Raw genomic sequence first — 21,202 nt, 5'->3', positions numbered from 1 at the left:
AATCCTAAAATGTTTGCAGAACCCAACTACTTCACAAACGCTTTCTGGCCGCTTCAGCTGTTCATGGAAAGTATAGTCAAAGTAAACTGTCATTTGAAAAAAAAGTGAGCTGCTGCAATGGTAGACTGGTTGGCAGCTGCTTGAATACAGTATCTCTATATCTGCTACATACTCAGATGATATGTAACACTTGTTTGTTTGACAAACAGGTTTAAAGTTTCTGTGGCCAAAACTAAACTTTCACACTCTGTGACAATATACAGTAAATACAGCAGGAAGAAGACGCCGGTATGTGTTGAGGTACGTATTCACCATTTATCTGAACAGCGTTATCACTTAACAGACATCCATGCAATTGTTTAAAAAAATAATAATCAGTGGACAAATCAGTGCTCAAAGGTCACTCACCTCTAAATCTCCACACTTAAGAACTTTAGTTAAAAAAAATAAAATAAATTGAATGTTCCTCTGCAGTTCTAACAGTAAAAATCTGTATTTTAAAGTGTTTCATAAACACATAGACTCACCAGCCACTTTGTTAGGTACACCTGTTCAATGCTAAGTGCATTCTGATGACAGAAGTAGCTCCAAGTCAGTACTAGCAAGGTGTACCTAACAACGTGGCCAGTGATAGTAGATTATGAACGGGAAAACAAAACGATATCTACATATCGACAGTTCTGCAAACAACCCCACCCCCACTCCATAAAACCAGATAAACAGGCTTCAGCCCTGAGGAGGGGCATTGCTAAAAGCTCTCCATGACCTAAAGGGGATACTATGAAGCAACTTCAGTGTAGGGAGGCTTTCTTTGCATCGCTCAGAGATATGAGATAGTAACAGAGGTTATCAACAGAGCTTGATGTAGAAAACCTAGAGCAGCTTCACTAGTAATCTGGGCTTTCCACTTCAGGGTCGAGAAACTTTAATAACATACAAGAAAATATCGTGCCAAAAAGCAAAATGAGTGAGGTGGAACAAATCCAGCAAAAGAGAAACCGTGCAGGAAAGTGTCTTAATGCCTGCTCAATCATCCAGGTAAGTAAATCTCCAAAAGTTGATTCTGTTCATCTGGACGTAGCATTTTCAGTGGGAGAAACGTTTCGTCACTCATACCAGGACTCTGCAGTCTTTTTACACCTACAGGCCAGTGGATACTCTTTCCATGATGAGGATGTACACATCCTGATGAGGAAGGGACGCTGGTTTGAACGGGGAGTCAAGGAGGCCATTTACGTGAAAAGGGAAAGGCCATCTCTGAATCGAGGAGGGGGCCAAAGGGTCCATCTTACAAATGCTGTGATTGCACCCATTCCCCAACTCTGAATTGTACTCATGGCCTTTGATCAGTGGTTGTTGAAGAAGCCTGACGAAACGTTTCTCCCACTGAAAACGCTACGTCCAGATGAACAGAATCGACTTTTGGAGAGTGCAGAAAAGTGTTAATCTTGTGAATGTATAACTGATTAACGGCAATTAAAAAAAACAACTGGTAAGTGACCAAACATAAAAGAATATGTGAACATTTGCTGCATCAGTAACCAAACACCTGTAAATTCCAGTGACAATGTGAGAGAGAAAGCATGAGTAACCTAACTGCATGGTTTAGGTTAAGTGGCGTTACTAACATACCAACCAACAGGTCTGCATATATAAAGTTCTCTCGGGTAGTGATCTAACCATGGTGCGTGCTTTCATTAACAGAATTTATGATAATGGCACTGGTTTTAAACCTAAACTCTAAACACACCTCACTAAGCCATTAATCTTACATCATAGTACAACCCCAGCAGGCCTGTTCCTGTATTTGTTCAATCACATCAAATAGGAGATATGTCCACCATAGTACTCTAAAGCCTTTGAGTTTAGCTGCACAGTGCTTATAATACATGATTGCTTGATATCAAACAAATAGTTTAAATACTGCAAGTTGAGTCATCCACAGTGGCTGGCCAACAAACACAACTCTGCAGACTCTTCTGAAATGTTTTCTCAGTATTCAGTGTGTGTTGTATGCACACTTCAGGCCAGCACTTGTCTCTGGCTGCACGTCAACAGGTGTGGCAAGAAGTATGATGCTGTGCCATCATCAGGGATGAGTTCCAGGAATTCTGCGGGGCTCATCTCCATAGCAACTACGACAAGAGTCTCTGTTGACAAAAAACAAGTCTCATTAAACTCAAGTACACACACACACACACACACTATTGCTATTCATTCCCCAGCACAGATATTCAACACTTTCCCAATGACAGCCGCCTCTATAAAAATTACTGCAAGAAATTAACAAATATGTGAGAGGACACGTGTCACCACTTCCCCAAGTAAGACACATAATGCATAAAAACATCAATTTCGCTGTGCTTCTCAAAAGAACCCAAGTGAAGAGAGTAAGTGATGGGTACTCTGACCGGGATAGTTTAGATGAGTGTGAATGCTCGCCAGTGGTGGATTAGAGAAGAGGATCATACATGGCAACAGTACCCAGTGTGAGTACACCTTTAGTCAAGTTTAATGGAGGCTTGGAACTTGTTGGTCAGTAAAGCTGCATTTAATGTGCAGACAGGATTTAAGAAGCTGAATGACTGAATGCCTTTCCCTAGAAATGGGACAGAAGAGCAATTTAGTTGCTGAAGTTACAATTTACTGATGTTCCCTGAACACATTTCATGCAGGCAGTCAATTTTGCTTTTGAAAAGAGGACGATTGACTGTGTCTGTTCAAAACATGACTACACAGAACAGACAGACTGTGGGTTTGGGCTTTCTTGAGATGAATGACTGAATGAAGTCGCTTGGCACACAAAAACAAAGACCAAACAGTAAAATAAAATTACATCCAGCTATTTTTTTAAGAACCAGTTTAAGTTTTAGACCATTAAACTGATTAAACTGTTGAAACTGTTTGAAGATCTGGACTAAGATGACTTCATTGCTTGTCATTTTAATATTGTATTCTACAGTTTAAATGATTCAAATCTGTTCCCTGAGCACGTAATCCATTATTAATTACAGGTTTCTGAATAGCTGAGGATGTGACTTAAAGTAGGGATTTAACGTGAATTCATTTCATGTCAAAAATGTTTTCAAACCTGCCAGACGGCTTTGCCGCGTAATAAAATTTTACGTCTGAACAATATAAGGTCATTAGTGAGTCATGACTGAAAAAAGCACAGCAAATCTTAATTGTTTTAAACGAAAGTGAAAGTTCTTTGGAAAAATACCTCTACCTTTGAGAGCAGCCAGGAGGATGCTGTTGTCTGAGGCCGCTCTTGTGCGATCACAAAGCTCTGGGAGGAGCTTTTGCCACCAAAGTGCCTGCGGAGATTAGACATGTGATTGAGACGGGAGTTGAATTAGGTGCGAAATTAAAAATAAACTAAAAAGTGTAGCTACAGACTTCAAATGTAAGCCCCGTGATCAGTACAGACCATGTTTTTCTCCTGTAACTGGTGATTGGCGTAGGGTATGATCGCTTGAGGACATCTGTCCAGCAACTTCTCAATGCTCCTATCATACTGCCCCCTTCTGGTAGCGCAAAGGAGGTGCAGGCTGAAGCCCCATAAGGTTTCGTCTGACAGGCGCTCCAACAAAGGCACGACGGAGCCCACAGACAGAGATGGACCACACAGCAGAGACTGCACACACAAACAGGAACACTTAAAATTACAATTACAGAATAACAGCAGCTAGATTTTAAATTAAAGTCCATGAGAAGAAAAAGAAACATAAAGACACATAAATAAACTGCTATATGTCACCAAGTCCACTACTGATAGCACAGATAAAATGTTTTCTCTTCAAATGTCACTGATCTACATATTTATTGCAACAAGTTCACAAGCCATGGAATGCATGATGGCCCCGTATTACTATAAGTTCCAGTAATGACCGTGAATAGGGCCTCACCCTACGTGGAATGCAGCCATCAATTGTACACCTGTGCTTTGACAGGTGAGACAAGTCAAACGTTTGCCACAAACAAAATGTATTTGTCACTGTGGTGGCGCGTTGTCTGCGGTGCCTCTGCAGGGGAGATGGACACACCTACGCGGCATTGGCAATCATGCCTCGCCGGCATAAAAGCGGTTCCTGACTGTCGTTGTTGTAGTCGGTATGTAGTTGGCTGGTGGCTGAAAAGCTGCAGCTGTGTGTGTTTCGGAACAGCAACCGTGTGTGTTAGTAACAAAGATGCTGAAAAGCATTAAACTGTCACACACTGAAAGTCCCCGGGGGCTGAAAACCGCAGTTACTTCAATGGCCAGTTGAAGATGGCTCCAAAAAACAGCTCCCAAATTTATAGCAGAAGGAAACATTTACAGCAACAAACAAAATAGATTTCCCTCTTCATAATGAATGTACTGGGGATATTTGTTTTGTTTTATAAAAAGGCATAAACCACAACTATCAGCACTTTCTCAACAGGAGTTTCATTTACTGCTGTAGGAGTACTGAGGGTTTTATTGTAAAAGCATTTAAGGGTTTTATTGTGAACAGAAAAAAAGGGGTCTGTTCACAACCGAGTAGAAGAAATTGTGTTTCCTGCACAGGTTGGGCAGCAATTCAGTGATGTCTCAGTGGCTGCATTAGTCTGTTATACACTAAGGTCCAACTATATTTGGACAATGACAAAGTGTTTTTTCTTCTTTTACCTGTTTACTGAAACATCTTCCAATTATAGTTATATAATGGAGATCAATGGACTCAGATTGCATTTGAGGATATCCACATTCAGATTGGATGAAGGGTTGAGGAGTTTTAGCTTGTTAACATGTTCCACCCTCTTTTTAAAGTAATCGGACAGTTAACTCAAATGGCATTTCATGGGCAGGTGTGGGCATTTTCTTTGTTATGTCATTATCAATTAAGCCGATCAAAGGCCTGGAGTTGATAGCCCTGTTTTTTTGCTGTAAACCGACAACATGCGGTCAAAGGAGCTCTCTGTGCAGGTGAAACAAACCATCCTTAAGCTGCGTAAACAGAAAAAACCCATCTGAGAAAGTGGTACTATAGTAGTGATGGTGTGATGAAGCCCCGTGAATGTGTCAAATCTTTCCGGCCAGTCGGTTCACCAAAAGGCAGATCACACAAAGCAACGTTTAACAGCTCATTTGGATGTGCTGACATCTGCTGGTCATTCCATGTACAGCAGCCCTACTGTGATAATGCAAGGGGCTGACATAACAGTCGATATATAAATGTAAAGATGTATCAATTGGAGAATACCGATATGAGGTCCTGTATAATATAAATATATATATACACACACACACACACACACACACCTCTTACTAACCATCCTCTCTGAGACCGATTTAAGACTTATTATTGGGCTATAGCATGTCAAAATGCCCCCTAACTGCTAATATTATTTGACCTATTCGGTTGCTCCATAATTCGCTAACAATCTCCGTGCGCTCTCGTGATGAGCCTCGGAATCACCTCAGATCCAGTTCATGCAAAAAACTAATTTTCACATCTTTTCAGCAGCTCCATTCACATGACAGGGCACATCATTTCAGAGAGTCATTGGTCATTCGTCACGTGATATTCTGAAGAACGATACAGGCCTTGACATGGGCTTCATTTGGACACGTCCCCTTTACTCGGCAGTGCCGAGTGAGCTGTCAATGGCCATGAGTACCATTCACAGAGAGTTGGGGAATGGCTGCAATCACAGCATTGTAAGATGGTGAAAGATGGTGAATGGTACTCATGGCCATTGGTGGTCTTTGATCAGCGGGCCTTGATCAGTAGTTGTTGATCAATGATCATGAGAATTTGCATAATTATGATGAAGGAACTGACCTCATAGCCCATTATTCCTACAGTGGTGCTAGTTTCAGTCATTATGCAAACATACCATTTATAAGATTGGGGAAACCTGCAGTTAACTGAGACTGAAGAAGTCACTTGGATGAGTGACGAAACGTTCCTCCCACTGAAAACGCTACGTCCAGATGAACAGAATCAACTTTTGGAGAAAGAAAGCACTGCTGAACTCAGCAACGCTAAAAGACCTGAACACCCACAGGAGACAACAGTAGTGGATGATCACAGAATCATTTCCATGGTGATGAGAAAACCCTTTCACAACAGCCAACCAAGTGAACAACACTCTCCAGGAGGTCGGCGTATCGATGTCCAAGTCTACAGTAAAGAGAAGACTGCATGAAAGTAAATACAGAGGATTCACTGCGAGGTGTGAGCCACTCATAATCCTCAAGAATAGAAAGGCTACATTGGACTTTGATAAAAATAAAAATAAAAAAATAAAAAACATGTAGAAAAGCCAGCCCAGTTCAGGAAAAACACTGTTTGGAAAAATGAAACCAAGATTAACCTCTACCAAAATGATGGAAAGAAAAATGTATGGAGAAGGTGTGAAACAGCTCATCATCCGAGGTAGTGTGATGGCTTGGACATGCATGGGTGTTAATGGGACTGTGACACTGGTGTTTATTGATGATGTGGCAAAGGACAGAAGCAGCCAAATGAATTCTGAGGTAATCAGATACACACTGTCTGCTCCATTCCAGCTAAATGCAATCAAATTGACTGGGCCGTGTTTCATAATACAGATGGACAATAGCCCAAAAAAATACAGCCAAAGCAACCCAGGAGTTCATTAAAGCAAAGAAGTGGAATATTCTTGACTGGAAAAGTCAGTCATCTTAACCCAAGTGAGCATGCATTTTACTTCTTGAAGACTAAACTTGGGACAGAAATCCCACAAACAAACAGCAGCTGCAGGGATGGCCTGGAAGAGCATTAAAAAAGGAGGAAACCCAGCATCTGGTGAAGTCCATGAATTCAAGACTGTCATTGACAGCAAAGGGTTTTCAAAAGGTTTTCAACCAAGTATTAGAAATTAACATTTTATTTTCAGTAACCTTTGAGCACCTGAAATGAAGGGATTGTGTTAAAAAACGCTTTAGTTCCTACCATTTTAAACAATCTTTTTGTTCAACCCACTGAATTAAAGCTGAGAGTCTGCACTCCAGCTGCATCTGAGTTGTTTCATTTAAAATATATTGTTGTAACATAGAAGCAAAATTAGAAAAAAAAGTTGTCTGTCTAAATATTTATGGACTTAACTGTATTGAATCCATGCAGTCAAAGCAGACTTTAGAAAATACCTGCAGTTTGTGCAGCGCCTCCAGGTGTTGGGAACTGGTAATGTCTGTTGGACTTAGAAGAATGAGCCATGGATACAAAGCACCGTAATGAGAGCACGAGTTGATCTGGAACAGACACAAACATGGGAGCAGCTGAGTGGATGAAACTCGTGTCTTTAAGATCTGGTTATTGAACAAATTAAAAGAATTGGTGGGGGGTTACTAAACAGAGACCACCAAGTAGCCGTACCAGGTCATCAGCACTTTTCAGTGACTTGCACTTTGGAGCCGTGTGCTTTTCTGACTTTGTATTTGTTAGACGGTCGATGTAGACAGAAGCCAGCCGAAACAGAAGCTCCTGAATGACAGCGTCATTTGATGATGCCATGAGCATCGCCTCCCAGAAGTCGACCTGCAGGCTGTTTTCATAACCCAGCTCCTAAAAGCGTAGAAAGCATCAGATTCTGCAAAACTGAAATTAATTCTACATCCAAGTGTAGAAAGGCAGTAATACAAATCAGCGGGTTGATATACTATCCTCCAGGCACTGCACTTCCAGGTGCCAATAGTACCTTGAATATGTGATCGGCCTCTTCCAGCTTAACTTTGCTGTTCTCATGTAAAGCCACCATGGCAGCCACCAGCAGTCCAGGCTGAGAGTCGGCCATCTGGCGGGTTAAAGCTGTGGGATAAACACGTCTATGCTGGTTTGCACATCCACCATAGAGCAGCAGCCTCGGCTCCTCGATAAACCCGTACACTAGCAGCATCTATGCACAGAATGGAAAGGGACCAACTTTCTTTATTTTGGTCCATTTTGTGTGGAAAAGTATATAATATAGAAAAAAATATGGACATACAATTAAAAAAAAAAAAGAAGCAATATCATGTAGCAAACTTTGACCTTGCACTGCACCTTGAGCAGTTAGTACACCAAAGAAAACAAGTGAAATCCTGACCTCAGCGTGTCTCTCCATCAGCTGTGTGTATTGCTGCAGGTCACCCAAACGCAGCATCATGGTAGCCATGGTGATTGTCAGTGAAACCGACACGCCCACCGAGTCCTCCAGATTTTGTAAAATTTGCAGCGTCCGAGCAGGACTGACATTTATCATGCAGGGGCTGGTGCACACGCTTATGAGCATTACAGGCTCTGATTGGCTGAAAATGTCAATGACCTGATCAGCTGCTTCCTGCAGGGAAAGGAAGATTAAAAAGGTTTCTTCATTTTCATTCCCCGTCTCTTTTGATTCAATATTTTGTATTTTTTTGTTCCCTTACTAATTTCTTAAGGTTTGTTGTGCATATTTGTCATGTTTAAAACAAATTTTAATATTTGACAAAGACATCCTAAATAATTACAAAATGGTTTAAAATGATTATTTAAATTATTAAAGGAAAAAAGCTGACCAAACCTGCCTGGCCCTGTGTGAAAAAGTAATCTCCTCAACTTGTTAAATCATGCTCATTTAGATTTTGTGTACCTGACTGAGGGTCTGCTCTGAGTCTTCTAACAGGAAATGTTTCAGGTAAAACAGGAAGCCAGGGCCATAGGAGGAAGGGCTGCCCGGAAATGGCCGATTCCTGGACATGACCTCTGTGAGTGACAGACCAGACATCCTGTAGTACGGCAGAGCAAGGTGACACTCCTTCTGACCGCCCCTTAGAGAAAAGAAGAGATTAAAAGTTTTGCTGAAACAAATTTTAATAAAATAGCCAAAAAATACAAAAACTGAAGGTAAAGGTGTCTAACAGAGTAAAATCTCATTGACTGAACACATTTAAAAACCCATAAAATGTTATTATCAGTGCAGAATGTGCATGGACCTTAAACTTTAAAGGCTAAAAATAACAGAGGCTTCATCAGTGCCCTCATTAACCATTAAATTAAGGTGTATTTAGGTTATTTTGTCAGCGAGTTGAGCGAGTGAACATATTAAGGAGACATTTTCTACACATTCAAAGGGATATTAGCCCTCTAACCTGCCTGCAGGAGAGGTTGTGTGTTACCTGCTGAAACTGTCTCCCAGCTGGGCACAGTTCTCCCTCAGCGCCTCCTCCAGCACTTGTCGATCTGTCCTGTGATCTGCTGGGCCACCTGGGCCCGTCTGTTGCTCGTTTGATGCGTGTAGTAGAGCAGCACGCAGGAGGAGGTGAGCTTCGCTGAGGAGGTGTCGCAGACTCTGGGCCTGTGGGTTGGTCTCTGCATAACGCTGACTGTACTCAACCTAAAAAACACACACAGACAAATCACAAGTGATTGCACAGCAGGTCTGTATTTGTTTAGTTTTTCATATTCATCATCAACAGTTGCGCAACACACAATTCGGGCAAATGAGAGTTACCATCTCCTGGTAGAGAGTAAAGGGGGGGACGGTGTCCACAACATAGAGGTTCCATCCATGTCCCGCTGCACTGCTTTCTTTGGTAGAAGACACTGTCCACCTCCTGCTCCTGAGATCAAACATTACACAGCAACATATAGAAAAATTAGCAAAGATTTTGACCATTGAGTCACAACATACACAGGAAGAATCCTGTACTTATACCCACCTTTGCTGTGATCTATTGTAGATATTTTAACTATAAAAAAAATTGCCTTTACAGGATACCAACAAGACAGTACAGACACACACAATAAACTAAACATTGCACAACAAGAAACAACAAACCAATAAACAAACAAGATATTCCCAGGAAAGAAAAACAACAAAAACAAACATATCCAAAATACACTGGATGGGAAACACAGTGCATATTGCTGAAATGCAGTACTACATTTTACAAATTCAAACAAACTGTTAAACTGGGCACACACTAAACAACTGTCAAAATGATCATGAGGACATAATCTAGCCTATAAGATCTGCTTCATTTGCTCTCAGTTAGTTTTTAGAACCAATTATTGCCTGTTGGTCTTTAAACAGGTTTATCATTTGACACCAACGAGTACAATGGTAGCCTGGGAGACTGTAAGTGCCCCTGGCTCCTCGCTTAGTAACACTGCAGTAGGTCTAGATTGATACACCACTTTCCATTTAATTATTAGTTATTAATGATGTTTTTGTCCTGTCTTCCTCCCCTGCCATCTGGTAAACTGCAGATTATACCTAATTTTTTGGCACATTTAGATCACGTGAAGCTACAGATAGACAACTATGATCGTTTAGCTCTCTACATGTGCTGTGCTACATCAGTGACTAACACTTCACAGCATAATTCAGCTGTTTGTTAAGTGTCTGCCCAGCTTTAACAAACAGTTAGTGAACAGGGTAACAGGAGCTTCATACCAAGGGAATGTTGAGGTGTTTGTTACACGGTGAGGGGCTTGTGTGTGTGCATCTGTGTCAGTGAAAGAGAAAGAGTTACAGGAATCCAGGAACCTCTGTGATAAAATTGTCTTTTTAGGTCAATTCTAACACGATTAGTTTGTGAGAAAAAAAAGACACAAACACACACCGAGGGCAGTTAGGCAGGTTACCATGGCTAGGTTTAGAAACTAAAACAGGAAGTGCTGTCTCTTTTAGACCAAGCTGCAAAACTCACACAAACACTTTAATCATTTGGTTTTTTGGGGCGATCGTGGCTCAAGAGTTGGGCGTTCGTCTTGTAATCGGAAGGTTGCCGGTTCGAGCCCCAGCTCCGACAGTCTCGGTCGTTGTGTCCTTGGGCAAGACACTTCACCCGTTGCCTACTGGTGGTGGTCAGAGGGCCCGGTGGCGCCAGTGTCCGGCAGCCTGGCCTCTGTCAGTGCGCCCCAGGGCGGCTGTGGCTACAATGTAGCTTGCCATCACCAGTGTGTGAATGGGTGGATGATTGTGTATAGTGTAAAGCGCTTTGGGGTCCTTAGGACCAAGTAAAGCGCTATACAAATGCAGGCCATTTACCATTTTTTAAACAGAAATGACTGACTGCATACTGTCACAGGGTTTCTGAACTTCTTCACAACACATGCAACTTACTTGCTTAACAACCTTTTCTGCTAAGCAGTCCTTTATTTCTTATGAATCCAAAAAAAGTGATTTTAAATTTTTATATAACTTTATATTTGCCTTTCTTTATTTTCTATATCAAACGGCATGATCACTAAGTTCTTATTAATGAAATAATATGTTGTTTGTGATTTTAGGTTATGCTTTTGGTATATTTGCATTTCTTTCTGTCTGTCAACACAATAGCTGGACAAGTTTTGAATGGATGCTGATAAAAGTTAGTAGAGTCGGGTCATGTTAACAATACGTTCAAATTCTGCCTTACATCCACCAAGGTCCTTAAAATCAACGCCATGATTTATTGGTTGACAAAAAGCTTATAACTAAGAAACTATGATTCTTACAAGTGTGGTGTGTATTGTCAACATATAGAAAGTACCGTATAAGTATTTAAAATATGTAAAATTTGACCTCTGACCTCTCTTTCATGATCAACAGATTGATCTGAAGGCTGCACGGCTTTTAAAAACTATGTTTCTTAAATAAAATTGTGATCAAAAATAAATTTTACTAAAAAATGAATTGAATCCCACACATGTCCTATATTAACATAAAAAAATAGGTTTCAGCAGGGCAAATAACAAACATCTTCACGCTTTGCTTATTTTTGCTGCACTGCAAACTCCTTAAAGTACGTTTAAAAAGAACAGAGATATACAAATATACCGAAAATACAATACTATTACCTTAAAGAGTAAATACTGCTTAGAAAGTGACCTCCCTTGGTGGAGGTTTGTGCTTTTAGTTTTTTAAAATGTTTTTAATGGAGTTCCTCTAACCTCTACACGGAAGCAAAGAAGAATCATTTAGTCTTGTAACATAAGAGAAACAAGGGTTACAGAAGGGGACTTTATTTCATTTGAGAACGAGAGTGTTTTGAGGGTCTCGTCATTGCAGCTTGGCCTGAAAGTGACAACAAGGATGGGGGTTGGATGGGTTTTGGGTTTGTCTTACAGTAAGGGGCGTGATAGAAGGCTCTCCAGAGCTGGCGTGGTTGCGGGATCAATTCCCACCGCCAGGAAAATACCAGTCAGCATGTTGTGTTCTTTCAACTCGCTATAATAACAACACACACGTACACACATACAGTAAACAGGCTCATAAATGTTCAAATGTTTGTGCGTACATGCATGCACATGCAAGTAACTGCAGGGAAGTATCTGAGGTCAAACCTGAAAAAGCCTTTAAAAATCAAAAGGTGTACAAATCAACATGGCGGCGTGTGTGTGCGTACAACTTACAGGCCCCTGCGCTGTGTGCCGCGTTCGGTCTCCTCCGGTGTCTCTGCGTCGGCGGCAGAGAGCAGGATGACATGGCGCCCGTACACGCACATCGACCGCAGGCCGATGAAGAGCTGCATCCTGAGCGCACAGACCTCCAGGCTGCAGGGTGGGCAGGCCTTACAAACACACACACACGTAAATGTTAAATGTGTTCTCATTTACAGACATGTAATAACAATCCATACAGATATTAGCGCCACGAACTGGATCTCTGCAGTGAGGGGAGCACTGAGGCTGAACTTTCTTTTAAATTAGCTTCGCTTATTGTAAATGCCAGGCTCATACCTTCATGGTCGTATCGATGTAGGGGTCTTCAATCCTGGCTGCTAGAGCTGCACATCGTACTGTAAAACACTGCAATGCACTCCTACCAGCCACACAGAGAAATGTACTTGTAATCCACAAAGAAAGTAAGAACCACAGATTAAAAATTACACACCAACTTTTCTATATTTGGGTATAATTGGAATAAGGCTTGATGGGTTTGATGAAAAAGGTAATCTATCTGATGTTTGGTGAACTGTTGAATTTAGAGCCATATTTTTTTGAAACCCTGTAAAATGTAAATACACACAGAATGCAGGCTCCTTCAAGGCTGCAGACATACTTTGTTATGACGTGCAACAGGTGGTCTGTTAGCGCCGCCTCCAGGACCTTCTCTGGATACTGATATGCTGACAGGAGCTCAACTCCACCCTTCAGACTGTACAGGTAGCCCATGGTGGGGAGGGAGAAGAAGCAGAACACACATGTCGCTTCATCGGGAGACACTGACTGGTTACCTGGGGAGAGAGTAACAATCCCTCAAAAACAATGATTGGGCAAAAACGCACACAAGGACAAAAAGAAAATGGATTATTTTTTACAACATGAGCAAACTGCACCGAAATGTGAAGGTGCTGTAGAAATACCACAGAGATATCTCTACAGCAATGAAGCTTTACATGCACTCATCACGGGCATGAATGTCATGGTATGACACTTCACTGAAATGCAATGTTTTTTAAAGTCATTAAGGATGCGTGCTGTGCAATCATTTCACACTAGAGCAAAACAAAGAGTTCAAAACATCATTAAAAGTCCAAAATTACCATGAAATTCATGCCTGTGATGACTGAATGTAAACTCCTGAACATACTACAATGTCTAAGAAAAAAAAATTCCATTTCTCCTCATTTCAAAACAGATCATCTTGCACTGTTAACTCGACACTGATGTTGTACTCACCAGTGAACAACGGGTAAAGCTGTAGGGAGTGAAGCTGCATCTCATCCATGCTGCATCCTTGGAAGAACTCTGGAGAAAAGTGCCTGCAGGACCGGAGGGAGTTCAGTCAAACCTCAGCTGGGAGAAATATTCTTAAGGAACAAACTCAGAAGTGCAGACACACCTGAAAAGAACGTAAGAAAGTGCATACTGCCTTCCTTCTTCCAGCCCGGTTTTTTCAATGCTAACTGGGATGTCGCAGTCTTTAGCTCGATCGCCAAGTAACTCCTGGTGTCTCGGAACAACCAGAAAGTCAGCCTGGTCTTCCAGATATTCTGCTGTGCATGCAGAAAGATCACAGATCGCATATCACAGGTCACTCCTACATTTGATAAAATGTCTCATGCTCTGCTGCATGTGGACAATGTAAAAATATGAGCTTGAATGCATTTTTTATGTTGTTTTCTTAGTATTAAATCTGTAGAATAAAAACAAAAAGAATGCTTGAGAACTCTGTAAAAATGTCTAATTGTCAGCTTTAGTAATGTAAGTCATATTCATAAAGGTCTCTGTACTCATCCCTTTCTAGTTAAATAGAAATAAAATCACCCCAAAGCCACGACTTAAAACACATTATAGAGCATTTACATGTGTGCCGTTACCGTTATTTGTGTCCAGTGGTTCCTCCAGGGTTTGGGGTTCAGAGGTTTCATCCAGTTTTAATATCAAGACTTCCAGCTCTCCTTGCACAGCCACATATGTGTCGCACAGTGCCACCTAGCGGTCAAAATATTTAGGAAAAAAACAAAAACAAAAACAAGGAAAAATGCTCAAGTTAGAAATTTCCCAGTACTACAGAAATTGTTTCTCTTTCTCTCATTGCGTAAATGCAAGCTATCCACTCAGAAAAAGCTTACATTTTTAAATATAAATAGGTTCAGTGAACATGCTTGATATAACAGTTTGACACAGTCACAGATAAAAATAAGTGAAGAAAAGCACCTGCTTAGGTGTGATTTTTGGAAGGTGCAGGATGACGGAGCGTTCAAAATCCAGGACGGAAAGATTCTGGCTGGAACTTGAAGACTGAGCTGTTGGTAGAAAACAGGCCTATTGAATAGAAGCTTCTTAGTCCTAATTCACATCTAATGTAAACTCTTTTCTATATGAAATAAAATACACACGGCTCATTGTAAGACATCCTTCTCTGATCAGTGATCAGATGATGATTTGTAGATAGTTGCGATACAAAATGAGTGTTTGACTGAAAATATCTTAATAAATTAATAAATGTGTGTTTTTTTAGCTACCTTGACCGCAGCGCTGCCGAGTGTTTGGCCAGCTGCTCTGAAGACTCTGATTCTCCTGATTTTCCTCCCAAAGAAACAAACATTATTCCAGTGTAACATAGTGTGTAGGTTATCAGTGAGTCTGCTCATTTTCAATGAAAGACGTTACAACAACATTTGATCTTTTTACAGCCAGCTATTAAAATAAATGGTGCTAAGCTGCCACCTTAACAAAACCTTGTAAAGGTACTCATTATATTTGGAAAATACTTTAAAATCTTCTAAAAAAGAGTGCAAGTTATCAACAGTATGTGCGGAAAAAAAATCTTTATGTCCAAGACGTCCATATTATATTGAAGAGATATTATTTAAAGCAGGGATGTTAAACATAAGGCGTGGGGGCCTGAATTGGCCCATTAAAGACTCCCATCTGGCACACAGGACAACTTCGATTTTAATGAAGGAATTCATTTTTGGTTCAGTCCTGAAGAATAGGACTTTGGTTCTGATATAGAGCTTTTTTTCCCCTTAACTTGAGCACTCAAAGCACCGTATCACAAATCAGTACCACAAAATGGTGTATTGAATAAATGCAGCATCCATTCTGTCCTGAGTCCAGCATGAGAGGAAGACCAAATCCCAACAGAGATGCTTAAGAAGCACTGAAATTAATGTGGAAGGTATTGTGGAGCAGCAGACAAAGGTTGAAGCACCTTGAAATCGACCCTTATCAGAGAGAAGCTACACCGGTTTGCACAAAAAAAGTAACAAAAACTTAAATAAACAGTCTTTAACAAATGAAAGACATTATTGAATTGTAAATTTAAATGCAGATAAACTCAATAACGTCAATAAAGCGGGTAAACTTTGATTAAGAATTGAGTTCTTACCAGGTTCTGCTGGTTGTGTTGTCTCAACGTAAAGAGAACCAGAGTGTTCTCAGAGCCAACCAGCAGGTCTCCTCTAACCGGGCAGCAAGACACGGCAATGGGCCGCTCTGACAGAGGGATCTCAATAATCTCCATCTGCACTCCACCCCACACAGATGCTCCACCCAGCAAGTGGCCCAACAAACGAACCCCAACGCGGGCCTTCTCCTCTGCCTGAACAGAGGGCAAATAAGGCATTAACATATTTCCCAGTGTGTAATTAGAAAACAGCAATATACATGACAGCTGCAGACTGCCTTTGGTGAATATAATTTGCTTATTTCTTCTTGCTCTCAGCATAATTTATCCATAACTATGCACATGTTTAAACGCCCTTTATACCATTTGCTTTGACAGTCTGTCTCTAACATAGGTAAGCTTGGACATCTGACCATTGAGACTGATTGAGGGTGCTCGTGACCTCAATTTGAAGGTTTTGTATAGTGTACTGTGATATGAAGATAACAGGACGTACAGTTCAAATGAAGACAGCTAGCTAGAGAGCTAGAACAATCTGACAACCACATCTGACTACCAGTTACAAAATATTCACAGTAAAAATCTGACAGATAGTTTTTTCTTACAAAAGCTTATTATATTCCTCAGTTTAATCGCATTAAAGCAACATAAGATTTATGTATAGAACCATAATTAAACTAATTCACAATGAGCCGAGTCAAGTTTGCCATTCCAAAGAAACGCATTGGAGATGATCTGCATCCATTAGAGCAGACTGATAGACTGACTGATTATGTGTTAGCATCTATCTGCATTCATAATCTAGATGGTAGTTATTTACAAACCTTTGCTACGCTTTGTGAGACTGACCGCAGTCATTTCTAGGTGGACTGCAACTGCTTGGAGACAGGTTGCATACCACCAGAGTGAGGTAATCCTAGTTAAAGGTGGTGCGCATTCAACCTCTGGGCAACCAGTTGGTCACTGCAACTACTTGCAATCTGCCGCCGAATGAAAAATCACCTCGCAACCACTTTTTCCCCTAACCACAAGGAGGTTTCTGTCCTATTTTTACTCTTGGGTGATTTGGATTCAAGATGGTTCTTGTGTACCTGGTAACGCCAGTTGGTGTAGGCTCTCAGGTAGGTGGCATTGTTCTTTTCCTCAATGGTCACCAGATAGTCTCCTAGAAGTGAGTGAGCACAGAGGAGGCAATGATAAAACCCAAGATTTTTCAGTGTCTAGTGTCTTTGTTTTTGATGCCTTTCCAGTTTACGCTGTCATCACTTGAAGCCATTTTGCTCACATATAGGAGAGAGATAGCAAAAAAGTGCATGTCAGTACGGAGGGTAGAGGAAGACAGGAAATGTCTTTACCTATCTTGCTATGCTGGATGCTCCTCACAGCGCCCATGGTGGAAAAGCGGCAGATGAGGGGGCAGCCCTCCACCTCCAGATTGTACGCCTCCACCTGGATTCAGTTCAGCACAACAGTGTCAGGCTACTACAAAGGGTTAGTTACTAAATGCTTATGTAAGATGAGGAAGACAAAGCATCAATAATAACCTTTGAGCATGATGTAATTCAAGTGGTCTGGAGCAAAATTAACTCGTCCCAGTGGAGTTAACGGGACTGATATGCCCTCAAATACCTTTGCACATCTGGTGGGAGAGGCTTAACACAAAACTGACTATTTTATCTTATTTTGCCTCGCTACCACCAAAGTCATTACTAAAATAAATACATTTTTAAAAAGGTCACAAACTGTAAACATAAGCACATTAAAGCAACCTTGCATCCTCCAGTCGCCACCACAAAAATAGCTCCACCTCCACAGCAGACCAGTCCGGGTTCCTTCTCCACCTGAGCCACAGAGTGGGAAAGCAGTGAAGACGAGAGCGTAGGTAATAAAACACGGCTGACACGGGATCAGCATCAGTCAGGTTTCACTTTACCTGCACAATCTGCTGAGAGGAGAAAGGATGGCAGTTGTAGACGTGCACCATGTTTGGTCTTCTTCTGGCAAGAGGACTCTGTACAAGGTGGAAATTTAAAACAAGAAAAAAAAACCCAAAACATTAGTTAAGGTGCTTCATTCTTACTTTATCTGTGTTTCTCAGAGGCTTCATCCATCAGGGTAAACAGGACTACTACAAGAAAAGGATGCACTTAGTCTCAGGTGCTGGATTGTTTATTGATGAGGACTGATGCCATCTGGAAAGTTTTTCCTTTATTTGACACATTGGGCTAATTTGCATACTTGCACATATAATTCTCGTGCAGTTTTTTTTTTGACTTTTTACACATAAACATCATATCACACACGTGAATTTCACACGAAAGTGTCCTTCCTCCATTTCTTTGGTAGATATTTGTTGGCGTTTACTAGGAAAAGTTGTTGGTTTTTTTTACCGATCTGCAGGTCTGCGTCACAATTCAACCTACTTTTGACCAGTGAATCAGGCTACTGTGAATGAGGCTAAAAACTCTTTCTGCAGACTTTCTCTCAAACTTTAACATCAGTCAGGGGGAAAAGGCGAAACTATCGCAATTAAATCTCAGAGGACTGCGGGAACAACACGGTTGTAATAAAGGTAAAAAGAAAAAACACACTACAAACCTCTGTATTCAAGCGTGAATTTCTAGCCGTCCATGTGGGCCCGAAGCAGGGCTGTGGTCATCCCTGTGTGTTATTTCTGTAATCAATATCACATGCAGCAGTCTTGTGAGCAGCAGCAGCCCCCGATTGTCTCACTTCACATCACATGAGCTCTTCGACCGACTATTTTCGTTCTTCTTACTTTTTTGACTTTCTACATAAAACATGCGACAGACGTTTTCCTTCGTGAAGTCGCTTTTCTCGCGGATTCTCCTCTCTTCCTACTTGAGCTTCGCTGCTGCAGTTTATTGATTTCACGCCGCAAAGAAAGAGGAAGTAAAACGTCAACCACAACAATCCAGCGCCCGCCCTTTTCTGGTTTTGATTGGCTTACGAGCCTGCTTGTATTGCGTTCAACTTTTTTATTGGTTATCGAGCTGTCATAAAGTAAAGGGCTGGTTCTGTTTTGTCTTTTGTTTTGTCTTTTGTCTTAAATATTTGTTGACATTTTTCATATACTTTCGTGACTTCTTGTAACCTATTACCATTTTGCAGATAGTATGATATATCATAGTATCGCAGAGCAGTTTGCCTCCTCCATCCAGCTTAGAGTATGAGTCCTGAGAGACAGGGCACCACTAAGGAGGGCCAGGGGGGGCCACTGGCCACCCCTCAAAATTTGAGGGTCGCCCCGGTAAGATTGTCTTATGTTGGTAATAATTTTAATAAACGTGAGCACAAGAGAGAGGAAGGCACCCTGCAATGAGTTGAAACATTAACTTGTTATTTATTCCTGATTATACAATTTTTGTCATTCGGATTGTGTCACTTTGCATGTTCCTCACAATTTCCCGGCGTCACCCCCTCCCCTCTGCTGCACCCCTGCACTCTTCTGTTTTTGGTGTGCCAACCCAATATTTTTAGTGACCCCCCATATGGCCACCCCATTAAAAAAAAATCTGGAGGCTCCCCTGCTGAGAGAGACATCTTACTTCAATAAAAGTAACAACTAAACTATTAAAGTAAAATAACAAATTAAAAATTAAAATTAAAATTTAACACTGCAGATTAGTCTTCACAAGTGATCCCTACTATTTTAACGTATCAAATACAGCACCTTCACCAAAGCTGGAATATCGCTGTCTAAAGTGAGTCTAATTATACTGTGAATGTCACATCAGCACCAATTCACCCATCAGTCAAATGTGAAGCAACACTGGGGCTGATTTATGTGAAGTTGTAACTCAGACCACTGGTTGAAAGAACATTACAAATGACACACTTTGTAATTATCAAGGATTTATTTTTACATTGGTGACAGAATTATTTTATTATGTATTTATTTTGTAACTAGGCAGATCAGATCAGTTTTATGTTGCCGTTTTAGGTGAATGGAAAGAAAACAGGCGATGTTATATTTTATAGAATCAATAATCAACTTCCAAAGGATGAAAATTAAATAAAAGAAAACATTTAACAGATTTGAACATGACAGCAAATATCCAAAGGGGGGCTACCATCATATCTGCCCTCTAACCTCTGTATCTGTAGATAACCTACAAAGGGGCACCAGATATAGTGAATCAGTGATTGATTACCTCTGTGAAATAGTGACTGTATCTCTAAAGGGACAGCTGAAAATATTTCAGAAGTCTTTTGGCACCATTTTACCTGGTAATACATACATTTTTCTTTCTATTTCCTCTCTGCCTACTCTTGAGAACTACTCGTGGCACACTATTAACTATTTATTCAAATTTCATCAGTTCAAAAGACTCAGAACAAAATAATTTCCACATATTTGGAAAAGCAGTTTTCCAGATGAAATACATAACATACAGTGCAGATTAGTACTGTATACCAATAATGTTTCTATAGCCATTTAAATATATGACTTTCAAAGCTTAACGTTAGTGGAGTAAAAGTAGTGCTACTTTGGAAGGAACCATTTCAGTTTGTGGCTTTCCATTTTCCTCCACAAGATGGCATCGTCCCTTCTTAAATACGACACGATTATTCCCAGTTGTTGCCCAGTAATACCAGTACTTAGATATTGTGATAATGCAAAGAGCCGTATGCGTTTTGGGATCAGCCCTTCTCGAGGGATTGTTGCTGATTCGCTTACGTTTCTTGATTAATTGATTTGCTATATTTTGTAACTTAAAAACCGTCAGATTTAGTTTCAATCAAAAAGTGTAAAGTGAGGTGATAAATACAACAAACAAACAACAACGCAGAACAAAAACTCACGTATAAAGTTAAGTGGTTTTAGGTTTTAGTTCAGTCTTTATTTTGAAGACGGAAGACTTTTATTTTGAAAGGAAGACGATTTCGCCTGAAAGTAGCAGACGGAACATGAAAGTTAGGGAGACCAGGTGGAAACGTACATTTAATTAAGTTATTAATTCTATTTTTCTAAAAAAAAAAAAATAAAGTCTACAGTGTGAACAAGGTATATACAACTTTAGAGTAGGCTAATGACTATTTGTGGGTTGATTTTTTTCCACCTTTTTTGTCCAGGTTTAAACCAATGACTATAGAAAACAGTTTTCTACAGTCATTGGTTTAAACTTAATTTGAAAAGGCGCCAGGTTGATTAGCATGTAAATTATCAGGATGTCTAAGCCGGAATGCTAACTAGCTACTGCGTTCGAAAGTTTTGTATCAGTTTAAATATTTTACTTTTAATTTTGCTTACCTTTGCTCTTGAAAATAAATACATCGCAAATGGTGCTAACTGTACCACCTGCAAGTGACTCAATAATCAAGTCTGCAACCCAATGGCCATAATTAGATTTAACTTACACTCAAAAACCCGAAAAGCCTTGTG

The 21,202-nt window shown here is 40.6% G+C and overlaps 1 protein-coding gene across 5 annotated transcripts; it reads right to left on the bottom strand.

Moving 5' to 3' along the window:
* Positions 1–291: 291 nt before the first annotated feature.
* On the bottom strand, positions 292–18,714 carry hps3 (HPS3 biogenesis of lysosomal organelles complex 2 subunit 1). 5 transcript variants are annotated; one of them, XM_084909976.1, is made up of 25 exons: positions 18,394–18,714; positions 17,729–17,806; positions 17,565–17,636; positions 17,151–17,244; positions 16,887–16,960; positions 15,778–15,990; positions 14,909–14,972; positions 14,601–14,689; positions 14,261–14,375; positions 13,783–13,936; positions 13,620–13,702; positions 13,000–13,174; positions 12,678–12,759; positions 12,351–12,508; positions 12,064–12,165; positions 9,463–9,571; positions 9,128–9,345; positions 8,602–8,779; positions 8,077–8,310; positions 7,690–7,887; positions 7,368–7,556; positions 7,139–7,243; positions 3,431–3,637; positions 3,230–3,317; positions 292–2,150 (listed from the first exon to the last, which is right to left on the bottom strand). In XM_084909976.1, exons 2-25 carry the CDS (start codon positions 17,777–17,779, stop codon positions 2,023–2,025), a joined length of 3,180 nt encoding a protein of 1,059 aa, XP_084766102.1. In that variant the 5' UTR covers positions 17,780–17,806; positions 18,394–18,714; the 3' UTR covers positions 292–2,022. The 5 variants fall into 5 exon arrangements, with proteins under 5 accessions (XP_084766102.1, XP_084766104.1, XP_084766101.1 ...); XM_084909978.1 differs by having other exon boundaries at positions 14,909–14,963; XM_084909975.1 differs by having other exon boundaries at positions 14,909–14,976; positions 15,779–15,990.
* Positions 18,715–21,202: the final 2,488 nt, after the last annotated feature.

This window comes from Perissodus microlepis, chromosome 17 (assembly GCF_051167445.1).
Source record: "Perissodus microlepis isolate ML-2025 ecotype Zambia chromosome 17, ASM5116744v1, whole genome shotgun sequence".
NCBI lineage: Eukaryota > Metazoa > Chordata > Actinopteri > Cichliformes > Cichlidae > Perissodus > Perissodus microlepis.
Note: the sequence above shows the minus strand (reverse complement) of the source record. Positions and strands in the feature narration are given on the sequence as shown.

Coding starts and splice junctions, on each gene's coding strand:
- hps3 (XM_084909975.1), bottom strand. CDS start 17,779: ATGGTGCACGTCTACAACTGCCATCCTTTCTCCTCTCAGCAGATTGTG. Junction 17,245..17,564: donor TGGCGACTGGAGGATGCAAG/GTTGCTTTAATG, acceptor AACTGAATCCAG/GTGGAGGCGTACAATCTGGA. Junction 13,703..13,782: donor CTTTCTTACGTTCTTTTCAG/GTGTGTCTGCAC, acceptor CCGGTCCTGCAG/GCACTTTTCTCCAGAGTTCT.